The sequence below is a fragment of the Rhea pennata genome, chromosome 3 (genome assembly GCF_028389875.1).
Source record: "Rhea pennata isolate bPtePen1 chromosome 3, bPtePen1.pri, whole genome shotgun sequence".
Classification (NCBI taxonomy): Eukaryota; Metazoa; Chordata; class Aves; order Rheiformes; family Rheidae; genus Rhea; species Rhea pennata.
Genome location: NC_084665.1, coordinates 103,576,810 through 103,599,029, shown reverse-complemented (window position 1 = coordinate 103,599,029; position 22,220 = coordinate 103,576,810). Strand labels below are relative to the sequence as shown.

Genomic DNA, 22,220 nt, shown 5'->3' with positions numbered 1-22,220 from the left:
ACATAGCCAGCATTGATTTTAACAATTAGTAAGACATGGACTAACAACTCAGATATAGACCCAGATTTTCCAGAAAGCTTACATGGCACATATGTGATATCTTTATTCTGTTACTTGCACCTGATGCCTTTACCTGTAAATTAAAATTGCAGTAGTATGCATACATATACTAGTCAGATCCTCGTTTGCTTGGCCTGCCTACACTTATTCTTGTCATCACAACCTCTAAGCAGCCTTACAGCCACACAGAGACAATAAAAATACCACAGACCTTACTAATTATCAGCAGATGACAGAACTTGTATGAACAAGTGCAAGTGACTTATGCTAACAACGGTCTCATTCCTCATCTGGTGTATGTCTGAGTGGCAGAGACTGCTTACACCTTTCCATGATGTGGGCGCAGACATAGTGGTGGACTAATCTTGTTGCTCATTGCAGGATAAAAATAAATGTCATAGTGTTTCTTGGGACAGGCTGTTTTTCTCCCTCTAACTCTGTTCCACAGATACATTTAAATGATTACTGTGCTTGTTAAATACTACACTGTATATTTAAATAAAAGTAAGATTGTAAGAGGTAGAACAAAGAAAAGCATGTACTGCTATTACTTGCTGATGGTTGATAGCAAACAACCAAGTTAACTGCAGTTATGACCATAACACTCCTACAAGAAAGAGGTACTTTGGGTAAGACCATATAGGCTGTGTCTTTACTAGTTAGACAACAGGAGTAGTGCTCAGGCCAGGACACTGAGATGTAGCTGTCCATATTGCTTGTTAGCGGGATCGTTGTCATGATTTTCGCCTCAGCTATCAAACACAGTCCCAAATAGTCCCTGGGCAAAGTTTGGAAGTTAGCTTGTGCCAAAGGCCTGGAGAGCCCTGGAGGGTCTTTTTACTTGGCTTGGACAACAGGCATAACCGAGAGACACCAGAGGCCGTGGCCAGGAGAGGAGATGGCTTGTTGCACCAAAATGATGGTGGGGGCAGAGTAACATGTCTGAAAGAAAGCAAGGACTTCTCCCCACCCTGCTCTTCCTCCAGGAGAAAAACACTCTGCGCATGGACCCCCCCAGCAGAGATCTTGGACAGGAGAAGAGAAGGACGGATGTTCAGGGGACCCCGCTGGGCGACGGAACATGCACGAACAGGACTGCGAGAGTGGCAACACAGACACCAAAGTACTTGTACTTGGGAACACACTGTGGGCATGTGTGAGCCACTTCTTCCAAAATTATGGGGGGGGGAGGAGGAGCAGGGGAGCGGGGCAGAAAGCAGAGAGGGGAAAAGAGACGGCCGAGGCACCCCGGGCCGAGGCTCTGCGCCGAGGCTCTGCGCCGAGGCCGGCGGGTCGCGGCCCAGCCGTGCCCTGAGGCGGGGGGCGCCGCCTATGGCGCGGCGGGCGCTGCTACAAGAGGGGCGGCGGGGGTGGGGGGCCCGGCCGAGGCGAGGCCGCCATGGCGGAGGGGCGGAGCGCGGCGCGCAGGGTGCAGCAGCTGCAGGCGCGCCTCGGCGGCGCGCAGGAGCCCCGAGAGGTAGCGGGCGGCGGCGGCGGCCGCCGAGGGCAGGGCGGCGGGGAGGGCGCGCGCCGGGCGGCCGTTAACGGCTGTGGCGCGCCCCGCACGGCGGGTGCCGGGCTGGCCTGGGGCGCGCCCACGTTGGGAGCGCGCTTCGGGGGCGGTGTGTGGGGGGGGGGTCCACGCACACGCCCCACAGCGGGCGTGGAGTGCGGTGTGGGGAGAGTTCGGCGGCAAGTGCGCCCAGGGGGTGCGGTCCTGTCATGCCAACGGGAGTGCGTGGGGTGCTCGCCTAGCTGAGGCCCTGCCACTTACTTCTTCCTTAACTTCTGCTGCTTGGCCGTATTGTGTGCGGAGGGGGGTCTTGTTGAATTTAAGTAACTGAGAGTGCTGCGTCAGTAAGTTGCTGCTAGGATGTGCTTTAATGAAATGCTGGTTCCTCTTGCTGGCTGTGGCAGGTCTTTGTGGAGGTTCTCTGTGTCCACTCTGTGGACAGGTCTCTGCCTTATACCTGGAAGGAGTCCAGGAATGTTAGATAGTGTTCCGATTGTCTGTGTTTATTTTCCATGTTGGTAAATGCTAAGAACTTTTACCTAAACAAAAAATCATGCGTAGAATCAGATGACAATGAAAAGGGCTACTAAATGTAGATATAATGTCATTACATCTAAGACATCCTCTGCATAACAGGCACTACTAGTTATGTGTGAAGTCTTGTCAGCCTGACTAAAAACACAAATCATAGCTGCTGAAGTGCTAATTTCTATGTTCATAAAAGCTTTTCTTCATGAAATAGGTGTTTTTGTTTTTAATGGTATGCATCAAAATGTGGGAAGTGTCAAATCTTGCATTATTAGTCTCTATACAGGAAGAACAAAAGTGTCTCTTATCTCTGGAAGATAATAAGCAACCTGTAGGGTAGCAGGACTGCTCAGGAGCTGCAAGAACTAGATAAGACACGCTTGAAACAAGCAAGCATTTGGTGAAAGATGGATCAGAGCAGCCTAAGGAAGCAGTGCTTGACACCGTTAAAGATACAAGGGAGAGAGGACGATAGGCGCAGGCTCCAGGGCGGGAAGGCTACCTGGATGCTGTGTCCTTCACCAGCCGCGGTGTCCAAACAGGCGTCCTATCTCTCACTTGAAGGGCAGTAAAGCAGTAATTCCCGAATTTGACTTGCTGCTTATTAAATTATGTTTAACTGAGGAGAAATGGGTTCAAAAGGGACTGAGGTTTGAATTCAGTTGGCAGGGTAACAGAATATGTTTCCTGTGACAGATTTCTAAAGTGTTAGAACTTGATACAACTTTGTGAAGGCATTTGGCGGCAGAGAGCAGCTATACGGTTTAATCTTCATGATACTTGGTAGTTAATAAATTTCAAAAGCTTGGTTATTACATTTATATACTCTGTTTGTCTTCAAAGTGTGTGTGCATATGCATATATATGAAATACTGATTTTCTTTTTTTTTCTTCATCAATGATGCTTTATCTCCCTGAATGCCAGTGTTGTAGACTAGAGTTGTCCTAAATGTAAACATCTGTGTGCAGTTAATATTTCAGATATTTATAATTTACAGTTCAGCAAAACTATTTTTTTTCACTACAAAAATGATCACACTTTCCACAGTCTTTAGATTCTTTAATACTTGGAGTTGGTATTGAAATGCTGTTCTGAACAAAAGCATTTGAAAGCAAACGGAGAGAAATAGTTCTAGTGGTAATTAAGTTTCTTAGGTGTCTCAAAACAACAAATTCCAAAACATACCCAGTTGAGAAGTGAAAATATACATACTGTGTTGCAGATCTGGCTCTAGTAAGAGAAGAGATGGACTGCTTTTCTGTGGTATGGCCAAGAGCAGGTGCTGCATAAGTTGGGACTAATGGTGGTGCTGCAGCGCTTCTACTCTCCCTGGTAAAGCTGTGTCTAGCAAAATAGAAATAGTTATGGAAAACAAGGCTAGGCAATGGAGGGAAGGAGGCAAACTAATAAATGTAAATTGGTAGACATGAAAGGTAAATCTAGTAATAATAATAATAAAAAACCTGTGGTTATTGCATTTAAAGACCATGAGAAATGTTATAAACACCTGTGCAATGATAATGAATGATGAGTGATGTCATGTCTCTGTTCCATACTTGAGAATAATCTTTGTCTAATCTTGTTACTTTTATTAATAATTACTAAATTTCTAATCTAACAGTAACTAGGGAGATATTAAGGAGATTCTGCAGGACTGGAAAAATGCTGTAGTGACACTGTTTATTCAAGCGAATGAAATGATCGATGTCAGTGACATTGAAGTAATACATAGAGCAGCCGCACAATTATGTGTATAACTAGTGTAGAACTAAAGAACGGTATGGTGGTCCCTACTACTCAGTGAGACTTCATGTAGTTATTCTTGCCAAATTCATATTAAATTGTATTCAGCTGATAGCAACTGTCATAAATACACTTAAGACTTAAAAGGCACTTGACTTCTGTACGGTGCTAATTACTGTAGCAGTGTATGGGCCTGATGCAATATATAGGATAGATTTAAATTACACTCACCAAAAATAAGTGAGAATCCTCAAAGAATGTTTCTGGGGGAAGATCATACATCTGTGCTTGACATGATGTTACTCAAACCTTTCTTCATTTACAAGAAAGCAAGCGTTGTAGAAAATGTTGCAAATACTGCAGTTATTTGTCCCAAATGAAGAGAGCTCTTCTAGAAAACAACCTTGATCATGTGGTATGCTACATTCATTTCAGCAACATGCATTTTAACATGGCTCAGTGGAAAGTCACAGCTAGGAGCCATGAATATAGGTCACTCAGGATAGGAGACTGTATTTTGGAAAGCATTGACTCAGAAAATGATTTGAAGCTCTGATGTATTACCAGTTGAGCATGAAATTGCAGTACAGTGTACTGGCTTATGGAATAAATGCCATCTTTGGGTAGCTTAGCAGGGATATGTTGTTACTACTCTGTAATATTAGAGGGACGATTGCAGGAATATTATGTCCTGTTCTGGGGGTTGTCTTTTCAGAAACGATGCTGACAAGCTGGAAAGATTTCAGAAAGCTGCAGAATGACTATAGCTTTGACTAGCATAATTTACTGAAACTAAAGAACTTGATCAATCTGTTTAACCTTAATGACCAAAAGGTGTAGCATATGTATAATCAATCTCTAAATCCCTGTGTTGTATAAGATGTTTGAAAGAAGACTCCTTTGTTTGTTTGGAATTTTTTCAGCTACTGAATCTCCTTATTTCTTTCCGCCAAATTTTTTAGGGAAACCAGAAGAGATGACTGACTTTTTGCTGCTCAGTGGACTTTTATTTTATTTTTTTTTAATTTTAACTGAGCACAGGATGGACTTGAATGTGTTAGGTTTTTCTAACCTGCTCTCTTTTAAGACTTGAACAAAGAAGATGGCCATCTCAGCCAGATGTTACAGACTTGATGTGGAAATCGCCTGGTGAAATTTTCTCATGTGTTACAGAAGAGAGCAGGCTAAATCCTAAGGATCCCTTCTGAACTTAGTCTCTGAAAGTTGTTCGCTCTAAGTGGGTTGGATATATGCTACCTTAAAGAGCCTCAAGATTGTCAGACTCATTAAGCAGCTATTTCATTTTGCAGTTGTCAAATATCTGTCTTAGAACTGAGGGAAACGTCATCTTAATATTAAGCTAAACAAATACCTTCTGTATGTTGGAAAACGGAGGTTTTGTGTGTGTGTGTGTATATATGCACACACACGTACATATATTGTGTGTGTGTGTTTTCCAATATATACTGAGATAATATGCAAAGAATATTGAATAGTATAAAACATTGATTCTAGGGGTCAGTCATGCCTAGTCCAGACTGAAGATGCTTCCTTATGTGATGCGGAGAAAGTAAAAGTAACTTTAAGATATAAAACCAGCTAGTGAGTGAGGAAGAGGAAGGAAGGGTGGGTAGGTGATATTACTGAGGTGGAACAGTCAGTCAGTCCTTGGACCAGTGTTGCCTGAGGACGTATCTCTGGTGAATGAGTCCCATCCTTCTTGAGGGGCCTGGGCTCAGCTAGAAAAAGCCGAGAGACTGTACAAGACTCTGGTAAGAGAGGCAGCAGCAATACTGGAGCAGTGAGAAGAGACCAAATCTGAGGCACTTGACATCTACTGATGTTATGACTCTGCCTTCAGTTTGGACTCTGGAAAACTATTTGTTTCTTATCCACTGTTCATTACTTCTACATTTGGCTCTTCAAATGCCTGCCTGCTTTTCCTCCTTGCCTTTGTCTTATCTCAGTCCTGAGCCTGTTGCTATCTTTGTTTTCTGTCAGACCAGTATGTACTTGCTTGCTTTCAATTTGACAATAACACTCTTCTTTTATCTCTTTACGTTACATGAAGACCTGTGTCTCAGGCTTAACTGGGATGCTATTTATGGAAAAAATAACAATTCTGAAGACTTTGAATCATCCTTTAGAAATCAGGAATTTATTTAGAAATTGCAAAGAACAGTTCAGGAATCATAGAGGTAACTTCAGTTCTGCAGGGTTTTGTAATCCTTTCCATTTCCTTTAAGTTTTTCCATAAGGATATAGTTGATAGCAGTATGTAAGGTAAAATAGTCTTAAAACCAGCAAGGCAATGAAGGATTTAATGTATTGCATGTGTATGGAAAGACTTGAGGAAAAATTAGTGGTTGCAGAAGAGCCAAGTGGACTACAACTTCCACGCTAAAAGGAATGGTTAGAGGAAGGCATGTTAACAAATCAGTCTTCATGCTCTTTTGGAAAACCTGCTAATAATAGACTCTGGATTAATCACTTTCTCCTTTTACCCTAATTCATTCAAATGTAAAGATGCACCATGTGAATATCATGAAAAAAATCCTTAGAAATTCAGCTTTTACAAGGAGCTTTAAGTTTAAGTGAAAAGCTTTACTGTGTCCTGTATTTTATAGTATACCTTTTTTTGTGGTCTTCACCAAAGTCTGGTAGATATTTAAGCGTGGCATTTGTGCTTAAAAAACACCTCACCAGTCTTTTATAGAGAAATCAAAACTCTAGCAAATTATATAAATACAATGTTTCTGAACAATTACTGAAGTTTGCCACAAATTAAATTCAATTGTTTCCTGACTGTATCTGTAAGTTTGGTTTCTAAATGCCAAGTACTCTGACCTCAGTAATTACTGACAGGCTAAATAATGGCATTTCCTTTTCCCATTTATAGTACAAAGCAAATGGAGCTATCTATCCTTTGGTGCTCCCGTACATACATAGCTACTGATCTCATTGCAGACTAAGCTATTCTCTGCTTTCTAGAGGTCAGGATTGCTTCTCTTCAAAGGATTGTCATAGTGTCTGATCAATTACTCTTATATTCTTATTCTTATTTCTAATGAAAACCTCTAGCTTGTCTTAATTTGCTAAATGTAATGTATTTCTAAAGAACAAAGTGACTAGTGTGTTCTTTAGCTTAACAAATTTTGAAAGCTTTGTCTTTCATTAAAATGTGTTGACTTGTCATCTAGGTACTTTTGTAATTTAGCCTTTTTTGAAGTTGTATGAACAATTTGGGCTTGTTACCTGATCACATTTTAGATTCTTTAGAAATGAACTCAGCTTTATAAATTAACTTAGTCAAAAATCCATCAAGAGGAAGTACTCAGATCTCTCATTTTCTTTGTGGCTTGATCAAAACATATCTTTATTGTTGTTCCATGTCTCGGATTGTCCCTGAAGGCTCTGGAGTTTATCCCCTGTGGTTTGCATTGCTTGAGTATCCAGTCATCCTCTATAGCAAATTATTTCCTTCTGCCTACAAAATAAATGAATGTGGGTGTAACTTTTTCAATTGAATAAAAAATAAACTAATACTGGTAACTTAGCTTCTAGCACTTGTAATTAGCCTTCTGAGTAAATGTTTTTTGCCTACTTTTCTAAACATGGTCTTTACATCACTTTTTTTTTTAATGGGAGATATCTGGGAAAGTCTTCAGCTTACAACATACATAGTCTGTATCTGTGAAGTGGCTGGTAGAAGTTAAATGTTAAGCTTTATTATCCTCAGGAGGAAGCGTAGATCTCCTGAGATGCAAAGTAGATTTTAACTTCATTATATATATTCGTAGTACTACTGTCTGGTTCAAGGAATACCTTATTTTTAAACAAGAGATGAGCAGAACTTCACACTGTTTTTGTGCTGGGTCCAGAACTTCCTTCAGGAAGGTGTTTTCTTTTTAATAAGAATCCTGCCATTTTGTAGTTAGATGCACTTTTTGAAGAAAACTGATTTTTCAGATAAAACATCTGGTCCCGAGTGAATGCCTTACTGTTACAGCTTTTCTCATGTTTTCTCAGGCTACAAAGTACTTCTCCTGTATTTCTTTAAACCACAGAAATGCTATTGCGGGGTGACTGATTTACAGGAAGAACTACACACCAGAAGTGTAGGTGGAATCCCACATTTTGCACTGAATTTCACTAGGTACCATTTTAATGTCTTATAGGAACTTCAATGAAATTTAGAACAGTAATCGAGAAAGGTATCCCCATAATACTATCTGTAAATTGTTTCTTCTATCTCCTGCAGTACTATTTTAGAAGCGAAATCTAATGATAAAAGACAGTTAATCTGTTAGCTTTAATAACAGCTATGATAACTTAACTAAAAACCTTCTGGGTAGTCTTTTGTATCCTGGCAGGTCCTAGTGGTTGCATTTAGAAATGGTAATGATCTGAACAACTAGAGTAATATCCCAGACTTTGTTAAAGCCCTATGAGATGTTTTTTCTTGAGTTACATATTAATTCTGTCATGTATATAGCAACTGAGAAAAGAACTTTGTGAAAGATGCAGAGAATTGCTTGTGTGCAGTTGACCAAAATATTCCTGTGCTTGTGTACTATCAGATTGCCAAAGAAACTTATATTCTATTTTTAAATAAGACTTTTGTATTAACAAAACACTTTTCACTGGAAGTTGAGCTATTCTGTATTAGAAAAATACTTTTCTGATTTGCTCAAAATGTTTATTTATTTATTGTATCAGATGTGTACTTTATCAAGGTGAAACAAAGTAGCTGCTCTACCTTGGTCTGTTTTTGTTAATGTGAAAATAAAGTTTCAGAACTTTAATTTCTAGTTTGGGTTATTGTAAAGTGATATCCCCAAGGCTACTTCATCCTTTCTTGGCCATAAATGAAGAAGGGATGGTTTGGGAGGCTTACTGCTTTTGAATGGTGCTGCTCCTGCAGAATGCCATTTTTGAATCAGTTCTATGCCAAACGATGGTCACTGGTAAATCAGGTGTGGAGGCATGTACACAGTCTGTATTATGGGTTTAAACATAATCTCTGTAGTGAGATGTTTGTAGTTTCTAGTAGTATTGAAATTTGGGTAAAGCAGAGCTGTACTGAATCCCAGCACAGATTTCCAGCACTGCCATTAGATGCAGTGAAGGAATGCTTACATTTTCTCCAAATTACGGGATGTTACTCAACGCTTGAGTATTTTGGATTAAACAGATGTGAATGAGGATGAGAAAGGATAGAATTTATGAATATTTGTTCAAAAAAAAAAATCTAATGTTTCCTTCCAGATTATAAAAGCACTTAAGGGACTACAGGATTTGGATATAACATTGGATATTCTGGTGGTAAGTGACCAGTGATATTTTTAACTCTTTCTTAGAGTAAAGTTCAGAGGTCTATAATCCTAGAAGCAGTGATAACTGTTGCATTTTTTTTTTTTTAATTTTGACTCTTAATCATGGTTCGTGATACATAAGCTATGTATAAGGAACCATGGAGCCTTTGCCCAGCTTACAACTGGCTTTTGGAACGCAACTTGACAGATGCAACATTATGATACCAGTGGTAGTATTGAACAGGGATCTGAACATGTAGAGAACATACTGCTTCTTAAAGTTGTCTTCTTTTCACTGTAAAACTGCCTTTGAGTCAACGTTAAAAGCAAAACAAATACATGATGTAGGTCAGTGGCTAATTCTTCTGTCTGTATCAGCAGCTCAAAATTAGTCTCTTATCTAAAGAGCAGGCATCCTAAATTATACATCAAGAATATTTGTGACTTGCTGGCATCATCAACCAAGCTGTATGCTATCAAAATCTTATATTGAGAATCCTCACATTTGTCTGGGAAGCTTTTTGGTTATTTTGGGAAATGAGTCTGTACTTTGGGACAAAGCAAAATGGCATTTCAAGTGGTTAGTTCTTCTGGATTGAGAATTCCATGTTATTTTAGGGGGCAGGTTTAGCCCAGTTGGTTAGAGTGTGGTGCTGCTAATGCTGACGTTGTGGGTTCAATCCCTGTACAGGCTATGCTGAAGGTTGGACTAGATGACCTCCAGAGGTCCCTTCCAACCTTACCATTCTATGATTCTGTGAGATTTTAATGTATTCTTAAGAACATAAATATCCCACATGAATAGTTTTACGAAAACCTCCAACAAGTGCTCTTGCATTTATTTCAAATACAGTGAACTTCCAAACAAGTATTCCTGAAGTTACATGGAAAGTAAATCTCCTTAAAGTAAAATTATTTGTCTAAGGCCCTAAGGAATTCACGGGAATATCTTTCACTAGTTGGCAAGAGCATTAATAGATTGCTACTGACATGGTGAATTCCAGGGGTTGCATGTGTCTTAAAAGTGAGAGTTTGTGAACTGGCGATACTCAATAATACAGGCTTTAAAAGTTCACTTACGGTATTTATGTACCCACAAAGCTCACAGGACAACTCTGCTTGGACACATGCAACTCAGCAGGACAAGGCTTGAAGACGTGAGGCTAATGTGCAAATAATAGTGCTGGGAAAAGCAGAAAATGAACATGACAAGCTTTAAATACCAAGGTTTTGTGTATGGCTGAAACTGTTTAGTCGTATGAACTCCATTTCTCTGACCTCTCACCATACTAATCCCGAATGCATTTTGTATGACAGCACAGCAAGCATCGATGCTCCCTAACATGCTAAACTAATCCATTCAAATTCCTTTTAGGCTTACTCACTTCAGCAGCACGCATTTTAAGCTCTACCTCTGTGAACCTAAACATTCAAAACAAGTGAAATACCTGAAATATAAATATATATACATTTAATGGAGGGAAATAATAACTTTAGTCTTATAACTTACAACTGCATTTTGTCTTCCATAGTTTGGTTTTATATATATACATGCACGTGTATATAAATGTATATGTATCTTTCAATTCTGTTTGTTTGCTGTATAAGTGTTTGTAATCTCATTAGCTGCATTAGGATTTCCCTGACTACTAGGCTAATACTATTTGTAGCTGTTCAAGAGTTCTTTTTTTTTTGGGGGGGGGGGATGTTAGTCATGAACTATTCTCCCATCTTTCTCCCACTGTCTTCAATAGGAAACTGGCATAGGCAAAACAGTTAACAGTTTCAGGAAACATGCCACTGCAGGGAATGTAGCTAAATCCCTGGTAAAGCAATGGAAAAAACTTATTCCTCCAGAAAGTGAAAGGTAGGTGTGAGCTTACTTTTCTTTTTCACTTAAGTTAATTATATTGTGTTATAGTTTTCCTAAATTTTCTGAGTTGTATTTTGTGAAGTGTTTTGAATGACAGCTATGCATTATGACAAATGCATAAAATGAAAGGATAAAGTGAATCTTTATAATAAATATTGGGAAACAGATCAAAGCATTCAGTATGGATCAGTTAGCCAGCCAGCATTCAGACTTAACTCCTTGACCGGCATGAATTCTTAGGCCACGACTGATAAAAGCAAAGCCAGTGATGGGCACTGCTCTTTAGTTCTTAGGGATATAGGAAACTTGCATATATGTATATATGTGTGTTTGTGTGTGTATATATATATATACATATATATATATATATTCTTTCTTGGCAGTGATGTGGTGCTTAAATGACACAGCTCCCTAGTGATTTGTTTATGTGTGGGGCTTTTGTTGATTGTGGGAGGCTTTGCATGTTGGAGCAGTTGCACTGAAGAGATGAGATTTCATCTCATAACGAAACAGCCACCACTGCCATCGGGCTGGCTGTGCTCTAGATGTTTTGCAGTCCTCCTCATAATATGAGGCAGTTGAAGTAAGGAAAGTGTGGTTTATGTTAACTTCAACAGTACCTTTTAAATCCAAAGCTGTTCAAATAATAGGAAAGTGATATCTCAGAACCTGATAAGCAAAGTGTACTGGCTGACATGAAACCTGTATCAGCTACACAGCGCTGCACACACTATGCCTCCTAACCATTTCACATGCCCCCTTTTTTTTAATAAAACATGCAGGGAAACTTTTGTAAAAACAATGGACTAAGGCAAAGTTCAAGACTTTGAACAAATGTCAGGTATTTCTCCTGCTGATACTGATGTTTCTCCTCCTCTTTCCTTGTAAGGAGCACCCCAGTAGTTGTGCTGTGTTTGTCTTACTCTCACTTTTTTTGTTGAAGTAGTTCTTGGTGCTGGACCCAAGAGCTGCTTCTCTGGGTATGTGCTGATGTGGAAAAAAAGTAAGAGCATAAGAGCAAAATTCTCTGCCACACTGGTTTCATGCTTTTAGTTTGACTAATATAGGTAAAGATTGACTCTTGTTGAAGTTACATTCAGATTTAGTAAAGGGAATTTTTTTCGTTTTTGTGTTGCAGTAGTCACAGAGGCAAAAACCAAAATACTGAAAAAGAGAAACATGAGACAAAATCTTCCATTTCCAAGGAGAATAAGCTGTCAGAGAAGTCCAAAGCATCTGTACTGGCCTCCAAAAGCTCTCCCACTTCTAAAAAGTTGAAAAAGGAACATATTCATGTGGAAAAAAAACACAGAAGTAGAGATTTTGAGTCTCAAAAAGAATGTGATAGTAAAGAGTGTAGCAGCAGTGGTTCTAAGCATGATTCCCAGGGTACCAATCCTAAAGTTAAAAAAAGTAGTTTTAAAGAGACAGCCTCTGCAAACAGCAAAAAACGTTCAGAGAAGCAGCATACTGTTGTAGCCAATAAAGACTTATCTCACCTAAAGGAAAAGACTAGTAAAGCAGCTTCCAAACAGAGAAATCCTAAGCATGTCAGGAAACCAAAACAAAAGCTTGCCATGAGAAAAAATGCTGAATTACCTAGTGACGAGGAATTTGAGCCCCCTGCTATGTCTTTTGAATCTTATCTTAATTATGATCAGGTTACAAATAAAAGAAAGAGGAAGGCTTGTTCTACAAGTAAACAGCCAAAGAAGCTCAGTGAACAGAAGAACAGCAGCTCATTAACACAAAAGACTTCAAAATTTCCTCGTGCAAAAGAAGAAGAAAATGTACAAAAATGTGAGGATGAGCAGTCAGAAACTCCTAGTAAAAAGGTAAACCACTGCATGGCTGAGCTAATAGCAAAGAAACTGCAGACAGATGAGCTCTCTATTCTCTTATTTTCAGTGAAATCCAGCTGTATTTTAAGCAACAAATTGCATAGTTACAATATCAGCTGCATGGTGATTGCTAATAATTATGGATAATTGGGGACAGAGATGATTACTGCAAACTAGCAGTATACAATACTTGTTATGTGTTTTAGGATGATTTTTGTATGTGACAAAGTCTTTTTCTCTGATCAATATCAACTAAACTACTTTTTACCTATAAAGTGAAGATGCTTAAGTATGGAAACCTCTACCTTTCGTCCATTCTTGACTAGTTTGGTTTGTGAATATAGCAGCTATTTGACTGTATAGTACAAAACCATTTTGTCAGATGTGGTGTTTTGGTAGTCAATAATAATGTCTGTCATGGAGCAAAACAGATTGTGCTTTATTTGAATGTGTTAAAAAACAAAAATGGTGTTTATAGAAATAAATTACACGTTCTTAAAGTGAAGTATCCTCACCCTATGAAGCAGAAGAAGCTTAAATGGCTCATTTGAACTGTGATAGATCTAAGTATATTTATTAGACTTTAGAGGTCTCTTCGATATATTTTATCCTTGATACGTGATAGCTCCATGCTTTATTTATTGTGGAACATCTTTCAGTTTTGTCTTGTTCACTGCACGCCTCTAACCTCAGTAATGGTTTAGCTGAAAGCCTGTTAGCTGAAACATGTGTTCTGTTCTTTAATCTCCTCGTTTGCACAGATAGATATCCCACGAAGTTCCTTTTGTGATGTGATTTTGGTAAGTAGAGAATGAAAGGATATACTCAAAAGTAATCCAGTGAGTAAATATTAGTGCAGAAAAGCAATAATTCTGGTTATCCTAGGTAACTTTCTTGGATTTGCTTACATACTGTTGTAGTGTATTTTAAGCCTTAGTAAACTCAAATTTGGAATACTCAATGTTTCCTTGACTGTGTACAGGCCAAGATGGCATCTCTCCAAGATCTCCTTAATACTCCACTGCCTAAATTTCTGCCAGGCATCTCAGTCTCTTCTCCCCCATATGCTGCTGAATTTAAAGGTAAGTAGTGTGCAAGGCTGATCAAATACTAAACATACAGTGCAGTTTTTACAGCCCTGTTTAGGGGCAATGTTATCCTCTTTCTTAATAAAACATATTAGCTCATCATTCCATGGCAAATGAATACGTGTCCTTCACTTGCTCCCATGTAGACATTATTCTGAATCTGAAGGGAACTATAAAGGCTTCCTGTTATGGTCTATTAAATATGGAAATGTTTTGAAAGCTTACCATAGGTGTGGAGAGTACATAGGTAAAGTAGCCATTCTACAAGCTCTCTTTAGCTTTACTTCTCTATATATCTTGTAGCAGAAGTAGCATTAGTAAAAATTTGCTTAGGTAAAAGAAATACAGGAAGCTTCAGTTGTAGCTTCAGCATGTGGACGTTATAGCATCCTTATACATAGGTGTCAAAGTACTGGTGACTCCACTTGCAGCTTCTTTGAGGTTGCAGTGGTTTGATATCAATCTAATCTTGAAATATCACTGCTATTGCAACTTTAAGCTGGTCTGGGGTAACTCAGTAACATCAGTAATGTGCTGCAGATTGGTAACTAAGGGTCAAATCTAGACCATGTAGATCTGCATAAACTACACCTACCCAAACTAGCCTTACACTAGTTAATCTGTGCTGTAGGTACTGTCTTTCTGTTAGGAAAACGTTGAATGGGCTTCTGTAACATATACTATATGTAAAAGCCCAGAACTGATGCAGTAACTTCATTTTCTAAGGAAAACTAATACATGTGTCATACCAGCTATGTTTCTCTCAAAGCTGAAAATGTAAAGCATTTTAAAGTTTGCAGAGGTAAAAGCCCTGTCTAATATCTTGCTTGTAACTTCTCTAGCACCTGTTATAGAAGCACCCCAGCAAGTGAGTGAGACAGTTCAATTCACAGGACGGAGACTGAACAATAAAATGCAAGTTTACTCTGGCTCTAAAACTGTCTGTCTTTCAAAGATGCTTACACTGTATGAACAGTGCATCCGTGTGCTTCAAAATAATATTGATTGTGAGTACTTTAATAAGGGCTTTAACAGGTTATGCCTGGGTGATCAAGAAATTGTTTATCTTTTTGCATTGACAAAGAGGGGAGGAGGAGGAGTACATACCAGTAAAGACGGGGGGGTTCAGGGGTTCAGGGATGCTTTCTCCATCCTCAAATATCACTGCCAATCAGTATATAATTGCTGACTTACAATTTTTTTCATCCCTTGACTTCAGAGTGTGTGTTCTGTTGGGTATTTGCTAAGACAAAGCTGTATTTTTTAATTATCCTTAAACTGTTAGGTAAGTGGTGTTACCCACTGAGTTAAATAAACAGGATACTGAAATTTACTGTCCTTCTTCGTAGCACTCCATGAAGTAGGAGGCGTACCCTTTGAAATTCTTGAGCCTGTGCTAACGCGTTGCACACCAGAGCAATTGTTTCGAATAGAGGAAAGTAATCCGGTAACTCTTCCTTGTTAACTTAGGGCACCACAAAGGACACAGAACACCTTTTTCTGCCTTCTTTGCACCCCTTCTGATAAAGATTCTACACAGGTTATGTTTTCTGCCCTGTATATTTATTTCTTTGAATTCAGCTGTCACTGTCAAGTCCTTTCTCCAGTGTCAGGATTTAAAGCATTTGGGAAAATTGTTAGTGGTGACTAAGTGAAAGCCAGTGTGGGTAGAAAAGTATTTCTATTTCTAAAAATTAAAAAAAAAAAAAAAGTATTTGCCACTGAAATAGTTAGGGAACAAATTTGTTTTCAAATTAAAAACTATTAAGACTGCAAAGCATACAAATTGGGAAATATTCTTGGTGAGGTTTCTTGCATGTAGTGGGTCTCTTACCTACAATGTTAGAACTTCAGCTCCACGATGTCTTTCAACATTGAGGTTCTGAGCATGTGATGCCTCTTAGCCCATGGCACCTACTTCTCTACATGCTAAAATTGAGAGCTGCTGTGGCCTGGGCCTGTCCTAGAACCCAAAATCTAGCCTGTAAGCGTGGCTCGTTGACTCAGACATAGAGCTCTACTCTGTGAAACTATAGTTTCTAGGCTGCAATCAGCATCTCTGCGTGGCATTGCTGTGCTACTTGTGAGGGGACCAGTGAGAGTCAACACATGCTGTTGGTTTTGTTCTGCATCTCTTGCCACTGAGCAGTTGGGCTTTGTCTATGTGGCAGTTGCTCCTGAGAATATTACTTTTAAATCTTGAATTTTTAAAATAACTTGTGTTCAACTAAGACATTCACAGAAGAGTCGGACCATTTGTGGAAGAAACACTGTCAGAGGGATTTTAAAAATGAGGGCCTCCTGGAATACGAATCTTGGCGTGAAATGTACTTGAGGCTTTTCAATCAGAGAGAAGAAAAACTGAAGATGCTTACAAAAAACATTCTCTCAGCTCAGTCTGAGAAACCAAAAGGTAGAATTTGAGTATCTCTTCAATTCTCAAAACCTAGTCTTTTATGCTGTTCTTGACATTTGCTATGTAGAATTTAATGGTTTGTTTGCACTGAGAAATAATCCTGTAATTGTAGGAGAGGCCATTATGCAAGCATGCTATTTATTTAAGCTAAAAGTTGCACACAAAAACACATGCACTAACACATATCAGTTAATGTTGCGTTAATACAGGCAGTGTACTGTAGACAAATCTGACTTTGTTGGTTTAGACTGAGGTTTCTATATTGCATTCTTCTTATATCTTTGCTTTAATTATAAATAACCAAACTAATTAATGTAAAGACTGTATGCAGCCTGTATATAAGTTGCCATTGTTCAAGAACTCCTTTAGTACTAGATTCTGCTTTCCTGAATGAAAGACATCTAACTTCTTGCTTCTGTATTAGGTCGTCAAGTAAAAATGGCTTACATTAATAGTGCAGCAAAGCCACCCAGGAACATTCGCCGGCAACAAGAAATCCATGGGACAGCAGGGTCTGTCACTCAACTTCATCCCATAGAGAAGTACAAGTAAGTGTTCTGTCTAGTGCTTTTAATTTGAGATTACATGTCTTCGTCATCATGAAAGCTTGCTAGAAAATTATTTTTGAGGTGTTAAACAGCCTTTTTTTTTTTTTTTTTTAAGAGTTAGTGGCTAGAAACTAGTCTGTCTTTTGTGTTGTACGCTTTTCTGTACATACTTCTCAAGTGCCAGTGCTGAATTCATCCTTCTGGAATGATTTCCAGATTACAGTAATGTCACTTGATATCCTGGGGAAATTCCAGTTTTCATGTTTTATATTTATAATTCTGTGTAGTGGTCTTGCCTGTTCTCCTACTTTCATGAAATACTCATCAGCTATCCAGAGTGAATCTCAACAACTGTTAATATATTTGATCATGGGTTTGTGCTTTGGCAGCTTAAAGGGAAGTCCAGAACAGTCAGTAGCAATAGCCAACACTTTTCACTGAAGCAAGGAAAAATGGATTTCTAAAATATTTCCTTTGTGCAGCAAAAATACAAGTTTTCCTTGTGACAGACTGCTTCAGGATAATTCAACAGGGATGGGAACCATAGCTGAGATCTGAGATTTATCCTACTATCCCTACAGGCCTAACAAACTCTGGGTCTAAGAGGATGGCCTGAATAGGAAGGCACTAGCTTCTGTTCCTTCTTCCCTTCCCACCTATGCAGAGAGAAGAACTATTTTTATTACTATTTGTGTATCTATTCTTGTCAGAGAGAAAATCAGCAGTTTCGATTTAGAAGATGCTGCAGGTTAATGGGTCTGTGTGCTGGAAGCTGACCAGAAGAGCTGTGGGGAATATTCCTACTGTCTCAATATGAGTATCTTAAGCTGTGGTCGCTCATTCTGCTTATGTCTGCTGCTGAGCATGGTGCCCTACCTTTTCCCTGTAGCTGTGGTTGTTTCTGTACTGACATAACCACTTCACAGCTTACCTGAGTTAGAATGATGCCTTCTGGGGAAAACAGAATTAATCTGGTTTACTTTGAATTGAGTTAGGGAACAGCTATGCAGGTTGACAAACATGTGGGCAGACAACTGAGAATGAGGAGGATAAAATTTAGCTGTCACAAAAATGATGCATGACTGACTAGTACAGCAGAAAATGTCAGCATAGTCATTTTAAGTAGCTTTGTCCTTATACTGTAGGGTCTGCAGTTGTGCTGAGTTATTGCTCACGTACCCCATACTGTAAACTGGATAACTGAACTGACCTGAGTTTGGGGGAAATTACAAAACCTTGGGAAAATGTATTTAAGAAAAATCTGCCTATCCCAGTAACTTGATTTACAGTCTAACAGCTTGCTTTATTGTCTCATACAAGATGAGGAGGTTGTAAGTGATGGTACTAGGGCAGGAATGAAAGCTTGAATGCAGGAACTTCTTGAAATAAACTTTTACACTATAGTTTATGTGGCACCTAAAGGTGCTTAAATTAGGAAGCTTCTTTCCAGGCTGTTGCTATTATCAGTGAAAAGATAGTTTCCCAAAAGCGATAGCTTAAGATTCTTCAAGTTAGTTTTCTACTTAGAGCCCTCCTTTGGGAGGGCATAACCTTGTACAGAAAGACTAGCCTTCCCATTTAGGTGCTTAAAGTACTGCGTAAGAATCCAATTTGATTCACTGCTGGATCAGTCTGAATGATCTACTCAAAGCCCTGCACAGTTTTCTCAAATGTGATAAATTAGATTAGAAAGAACTGCTATTACATGAAAGAAGCCATAAGGTGGGTCATTGTTCTGCCTTCCTGAGAAACAATAGTTTCTTAGGCACAATGAGTTCACCGCTTTAACCATACCCTCTGTAAATCTTCTGTTATTTTGGCAGGTTGTATAGTAAATTTAGAGTAAATTAAGTCTTCATTTATCATGCTGGTCTCACAGGAGCAAAAATGGTCCTGTGATGCATGTGCAGATCCTTAGCTGTAGTATGTAGTTGTATTTGCAGTTCAGAATGCAGCAGTATGGATTAACTCAGCATGTGTTAATTGGCAGCAAGTGCTAGTGACTGAGTCAGAGGTGTATAAGACCTTCCAGATCAGTGATGTGATGCTGACACAGTTAAGTGCTATGTTTGTTAAACTGTCTTTAGCAGTAATCATCAGCTCTATATCTGAGTCTTTCCCCATCTTTTGTTCTGTTGATTGAGAACCCTAACCTAATACTTAAGGTTAGTTATTGTATTTTTCCTAGACATTTCTAATTTTTAAAAAACACAGAAAACTCATTGCGTAAACTTGTCCTTGAGGGATAAATGACTTCAAATAGTTGTTAATTAATTGCTATATTTTCATGTGGGGAGACAAGTGAGGGATGAATTAGATTCTTTATATGGCTTTGTATTTCTAAGGTGATAAGTAGCTAATGCAGATAAATTTCAATCTAAAAACATCTGTTCTGGAGGATGTAGAAGTGGATTTCATTCAGTGCTGGCAATATGGCAATAAAAAGGAAAGTTTCCACTTTGCATTGGGGACTGACCTTTTTGGCAGATAGCTTCCTTAGTCACCGATTCGGCTGTGTTCAAAAAGAAAAATAAACATGCAAAGAACAAACACAGGTCATAAGAGAATCCATTATGAATCACAATGGTATTGCTGGCTTGTCACAAATTCTGATTATTTTTTTTTTTTTTAAGACAAATTCCTCAAACTTACTAAAGGGAATATTTGTGCAAGAAAGGACTAAATGACCTCCTGAGGTCCATTCTAACCTGAATTATTCTGTGATTCCAAATGTACCACTGGTCACGGGACAGACTTGATAAGAGAAGAATATTGTCCTCAGCCTGTTAGTATGAGCTAAGAAGTCTCAAATTTTTTTCTCAAAAAATGAGCTGAACAAATAGCTTTTTTTATTAAACTGCCAACTTTTCCTGTTTTCCTATTTTAAAAGAACAAGAATTCCAGAAATCAGAGACAGAAATAACACTTCATCAAATCTAAACTCTGTTAGCAACAGTGGAAGCTCCAGCTCAAGTGGAGTGACTCAAGATGGGAAGAAGCCTATAAAAAGTAAATGAATTTCCTAAGATTATCAAAATAATTGTTTTAACTGTTAATGTGTGCTTACCTTAAATCACTTGTAGCTATAATCCTAACTGATTTTTTGTTATTTTCGAAGGACTTGCACCAATTATGAGGAAAACTTTGAAAGCATTCAAGAATAGAGTTGGACGACGATAAATGAGGCTATGTGTTTGAAGCTATTGAAGGCTATATATTTGTATCATGTAACAGCTAATGAAATTTAACTAGCTAATGTAAGTCTCATTCAATTTGCCTTCTTTAAAAGTTATGAAATATTTCAGGAGCAAGTGATTTGCAATAAAATGCAATAAATTATCCTCTCCCCCAACTCCTTCATGTTGCTGATTCATGAATGAGGAAAACTGAATTGAAATGAGGTCAGTACACACTAGAGACAAATCATTTGGTATAGAATTTTATAGATGCTGACATCTTCAGTTTATGTATGTATTGGATAAGTTTCTGGTGGAAGCACTTAAGTTGGTGGTATATTTTGCCAAGGTTAAAACAAATCTTGTAGGAGTGGTCACAAGATGTACATAAAAAATTACAAAGGAGTCCAGGCTGTCTTCAGCAAAAAGTCTTTTGAAAACTTAGTGTATTTGTTTCACTAAAGGTTTCCACTGAAACTTCTATATTTTCTTTTTATTAAAACCTGTGTTGGTTGGGTTTTGGTTTCTTTTCTCTTCCATTCAGAGTAAAGACCGTCTTACAAAACGGTCTTGGATATGCAGCTTTACTTCTGACTTGCTACAAGTGGGTTGTAAAATCCTGTGTTAGGGTACTAAATGCTTTTAGCCTACTTGATTTAGGCCTACTGATCTATGATATAGACAGTGAATCTTTAAAGGAGGAGATGGAGAATATGTAAAAAGTGGAATCCTTTGGAAAGCTAAACAAAGGTGTTCTGTGTATGTGTGTGTATGTGTGTGTCTTGACTAGAACTTAAGATAATTTTAAAGAATAAAAGCTTTTTTTATTATGGATTGCTCAGAGCGGTTGTAACATCCTCCTTCCTTGTAAGGCCTTTATTTTCTCATTACATTCTTGCTCTGTTCTGGGTTCTGCCCTACTGGCTCTTAGCTCCCAGGTGGAGTGCAGAGCTTGACTCAGGGTAGCTTGGAGTAGGAGACCTGTGATCCTTCCCCTCAGATAAGTGGTTATTTGGATGGAAAGAGTAAGCATCGTGAGTACATGGCCACCTCTTGCTTAAAGAAGGTCATCATTGCGGCTCAAAATTCTCTTAGGATCTCTCAGTAGCCTTTCATCAAATATGTATATCCCAGCACCACACTTGCTCTTCCCCACTGATGCTTCTCCTGTGACTGTCTTGAGCAAATTCCATGTTAATTTCTTGCAAATTAAATAGGTAATGGGAGAAAAAAAAGTACTGCTGCAAAGGAAAATCTGGTGTTGTGGGGAAAACCACAGATGAAGAAGGCTGTTTTTCTGTTTGATTTCCCGCCCCCCCCCCCCCCCCCCCAAAAAAAAAGTACATTTCAGGCCCAGAAGCCATTTTCCATTTCCTGCCAATGTTTTGTTTCACTGCATTTGGGAACATTTTCCAAACTGTTAGTGGTTGAGCCCAAAAAGAAAACTCAGCTTGGCTGCTTTTCCATGTAAAGAATATATGATCTTTAAATAGTCCTTATGGTATGAGAGGAAACAATTTTGAGGTGAAGTGTTCTTTCTAATGAGACCCTGGATGTGAAATTCTAAGAGCCGAGCTGTTCTCGGAGACCATGTTGATGTTTAAATTCTGGCTTTAGCTCAGGCTTTAACCTAGCAGTAGGTTTAGATGCTTTTGGAAGAAATTTGGAGATCTTAGAATTGCCCTGTGCTTAGTTTCCTCAGCTCTTGTTGTTCCAAGGATCAGTATTTGAGTGGCTGCTGAAGTGCAACAGGGATCCCTGTCAGTAAAGATGATACATCTCTGAGCATGATGCCGTTCACTGCTGTGCCTGTGGGTTTTTGAAGACTACTGGAAATCACAGGATGACTTTAGCAGAGGGAAGATAAATCCCTTCACACGGTGCAAATGTCAGACTTGCCAGCTGAAAGTTCAGGAAAATGTCCAAAATATTCTTAGATATGCTCTTCTTTGAAAGACAAGGTGAGTATTGTCTTTTCCCCCCCGCCACCTCATAGGGAAGAAAAAGAGCAATAAACTATTGGCTCTACCTCAGCTACCTGCCTTTCCCCTAAAAATCCTAGGGGTCGTTGGCAGGTTCATTCAAGGCTTTGGTTAAATATCTTTCCATCTCCCCTTG

The 22,220-nt window shown here is 38.8% G+C and overlaps 1 protein-coding gene across 1 annotated transcript; it reads left to right on the top strand.

Annotated features, from left to right (window-relative positions):
- Positions 1-1,452: 1,452 nt before the first annotated feature.
- LOC134137938 (elongin-A-like) lies at positions 1,453-20,334 on the top strand. Its single transcript, XM_062571111.1, has 11 exons — positions 1,453-1,537; positions 9,114-9,170; positions 10,915-11,027; positions 12,172-12,868; positions 13,857-13,956; positions 14,805-14,969; positions 15,312-15,409; positions 16,195-16,375; positions 16,803-16,926; positions 19,817-19,935; positions 20,045-20,334. Exons 1-11 carry the CDS (start codon positions 1,460-1,462, stop codon positions 20,104-20,106), a joined length of 1,794 nt encoding a protein of 597 aa, XP_062427095.1. The 5' UTR covers positions 1,453-1,459; the 3' UTR covers positions 20,107-20,334.
- The last annotated feature ends 1,886 nt before the right edge of the window (positions 20,335-22,220 follow it).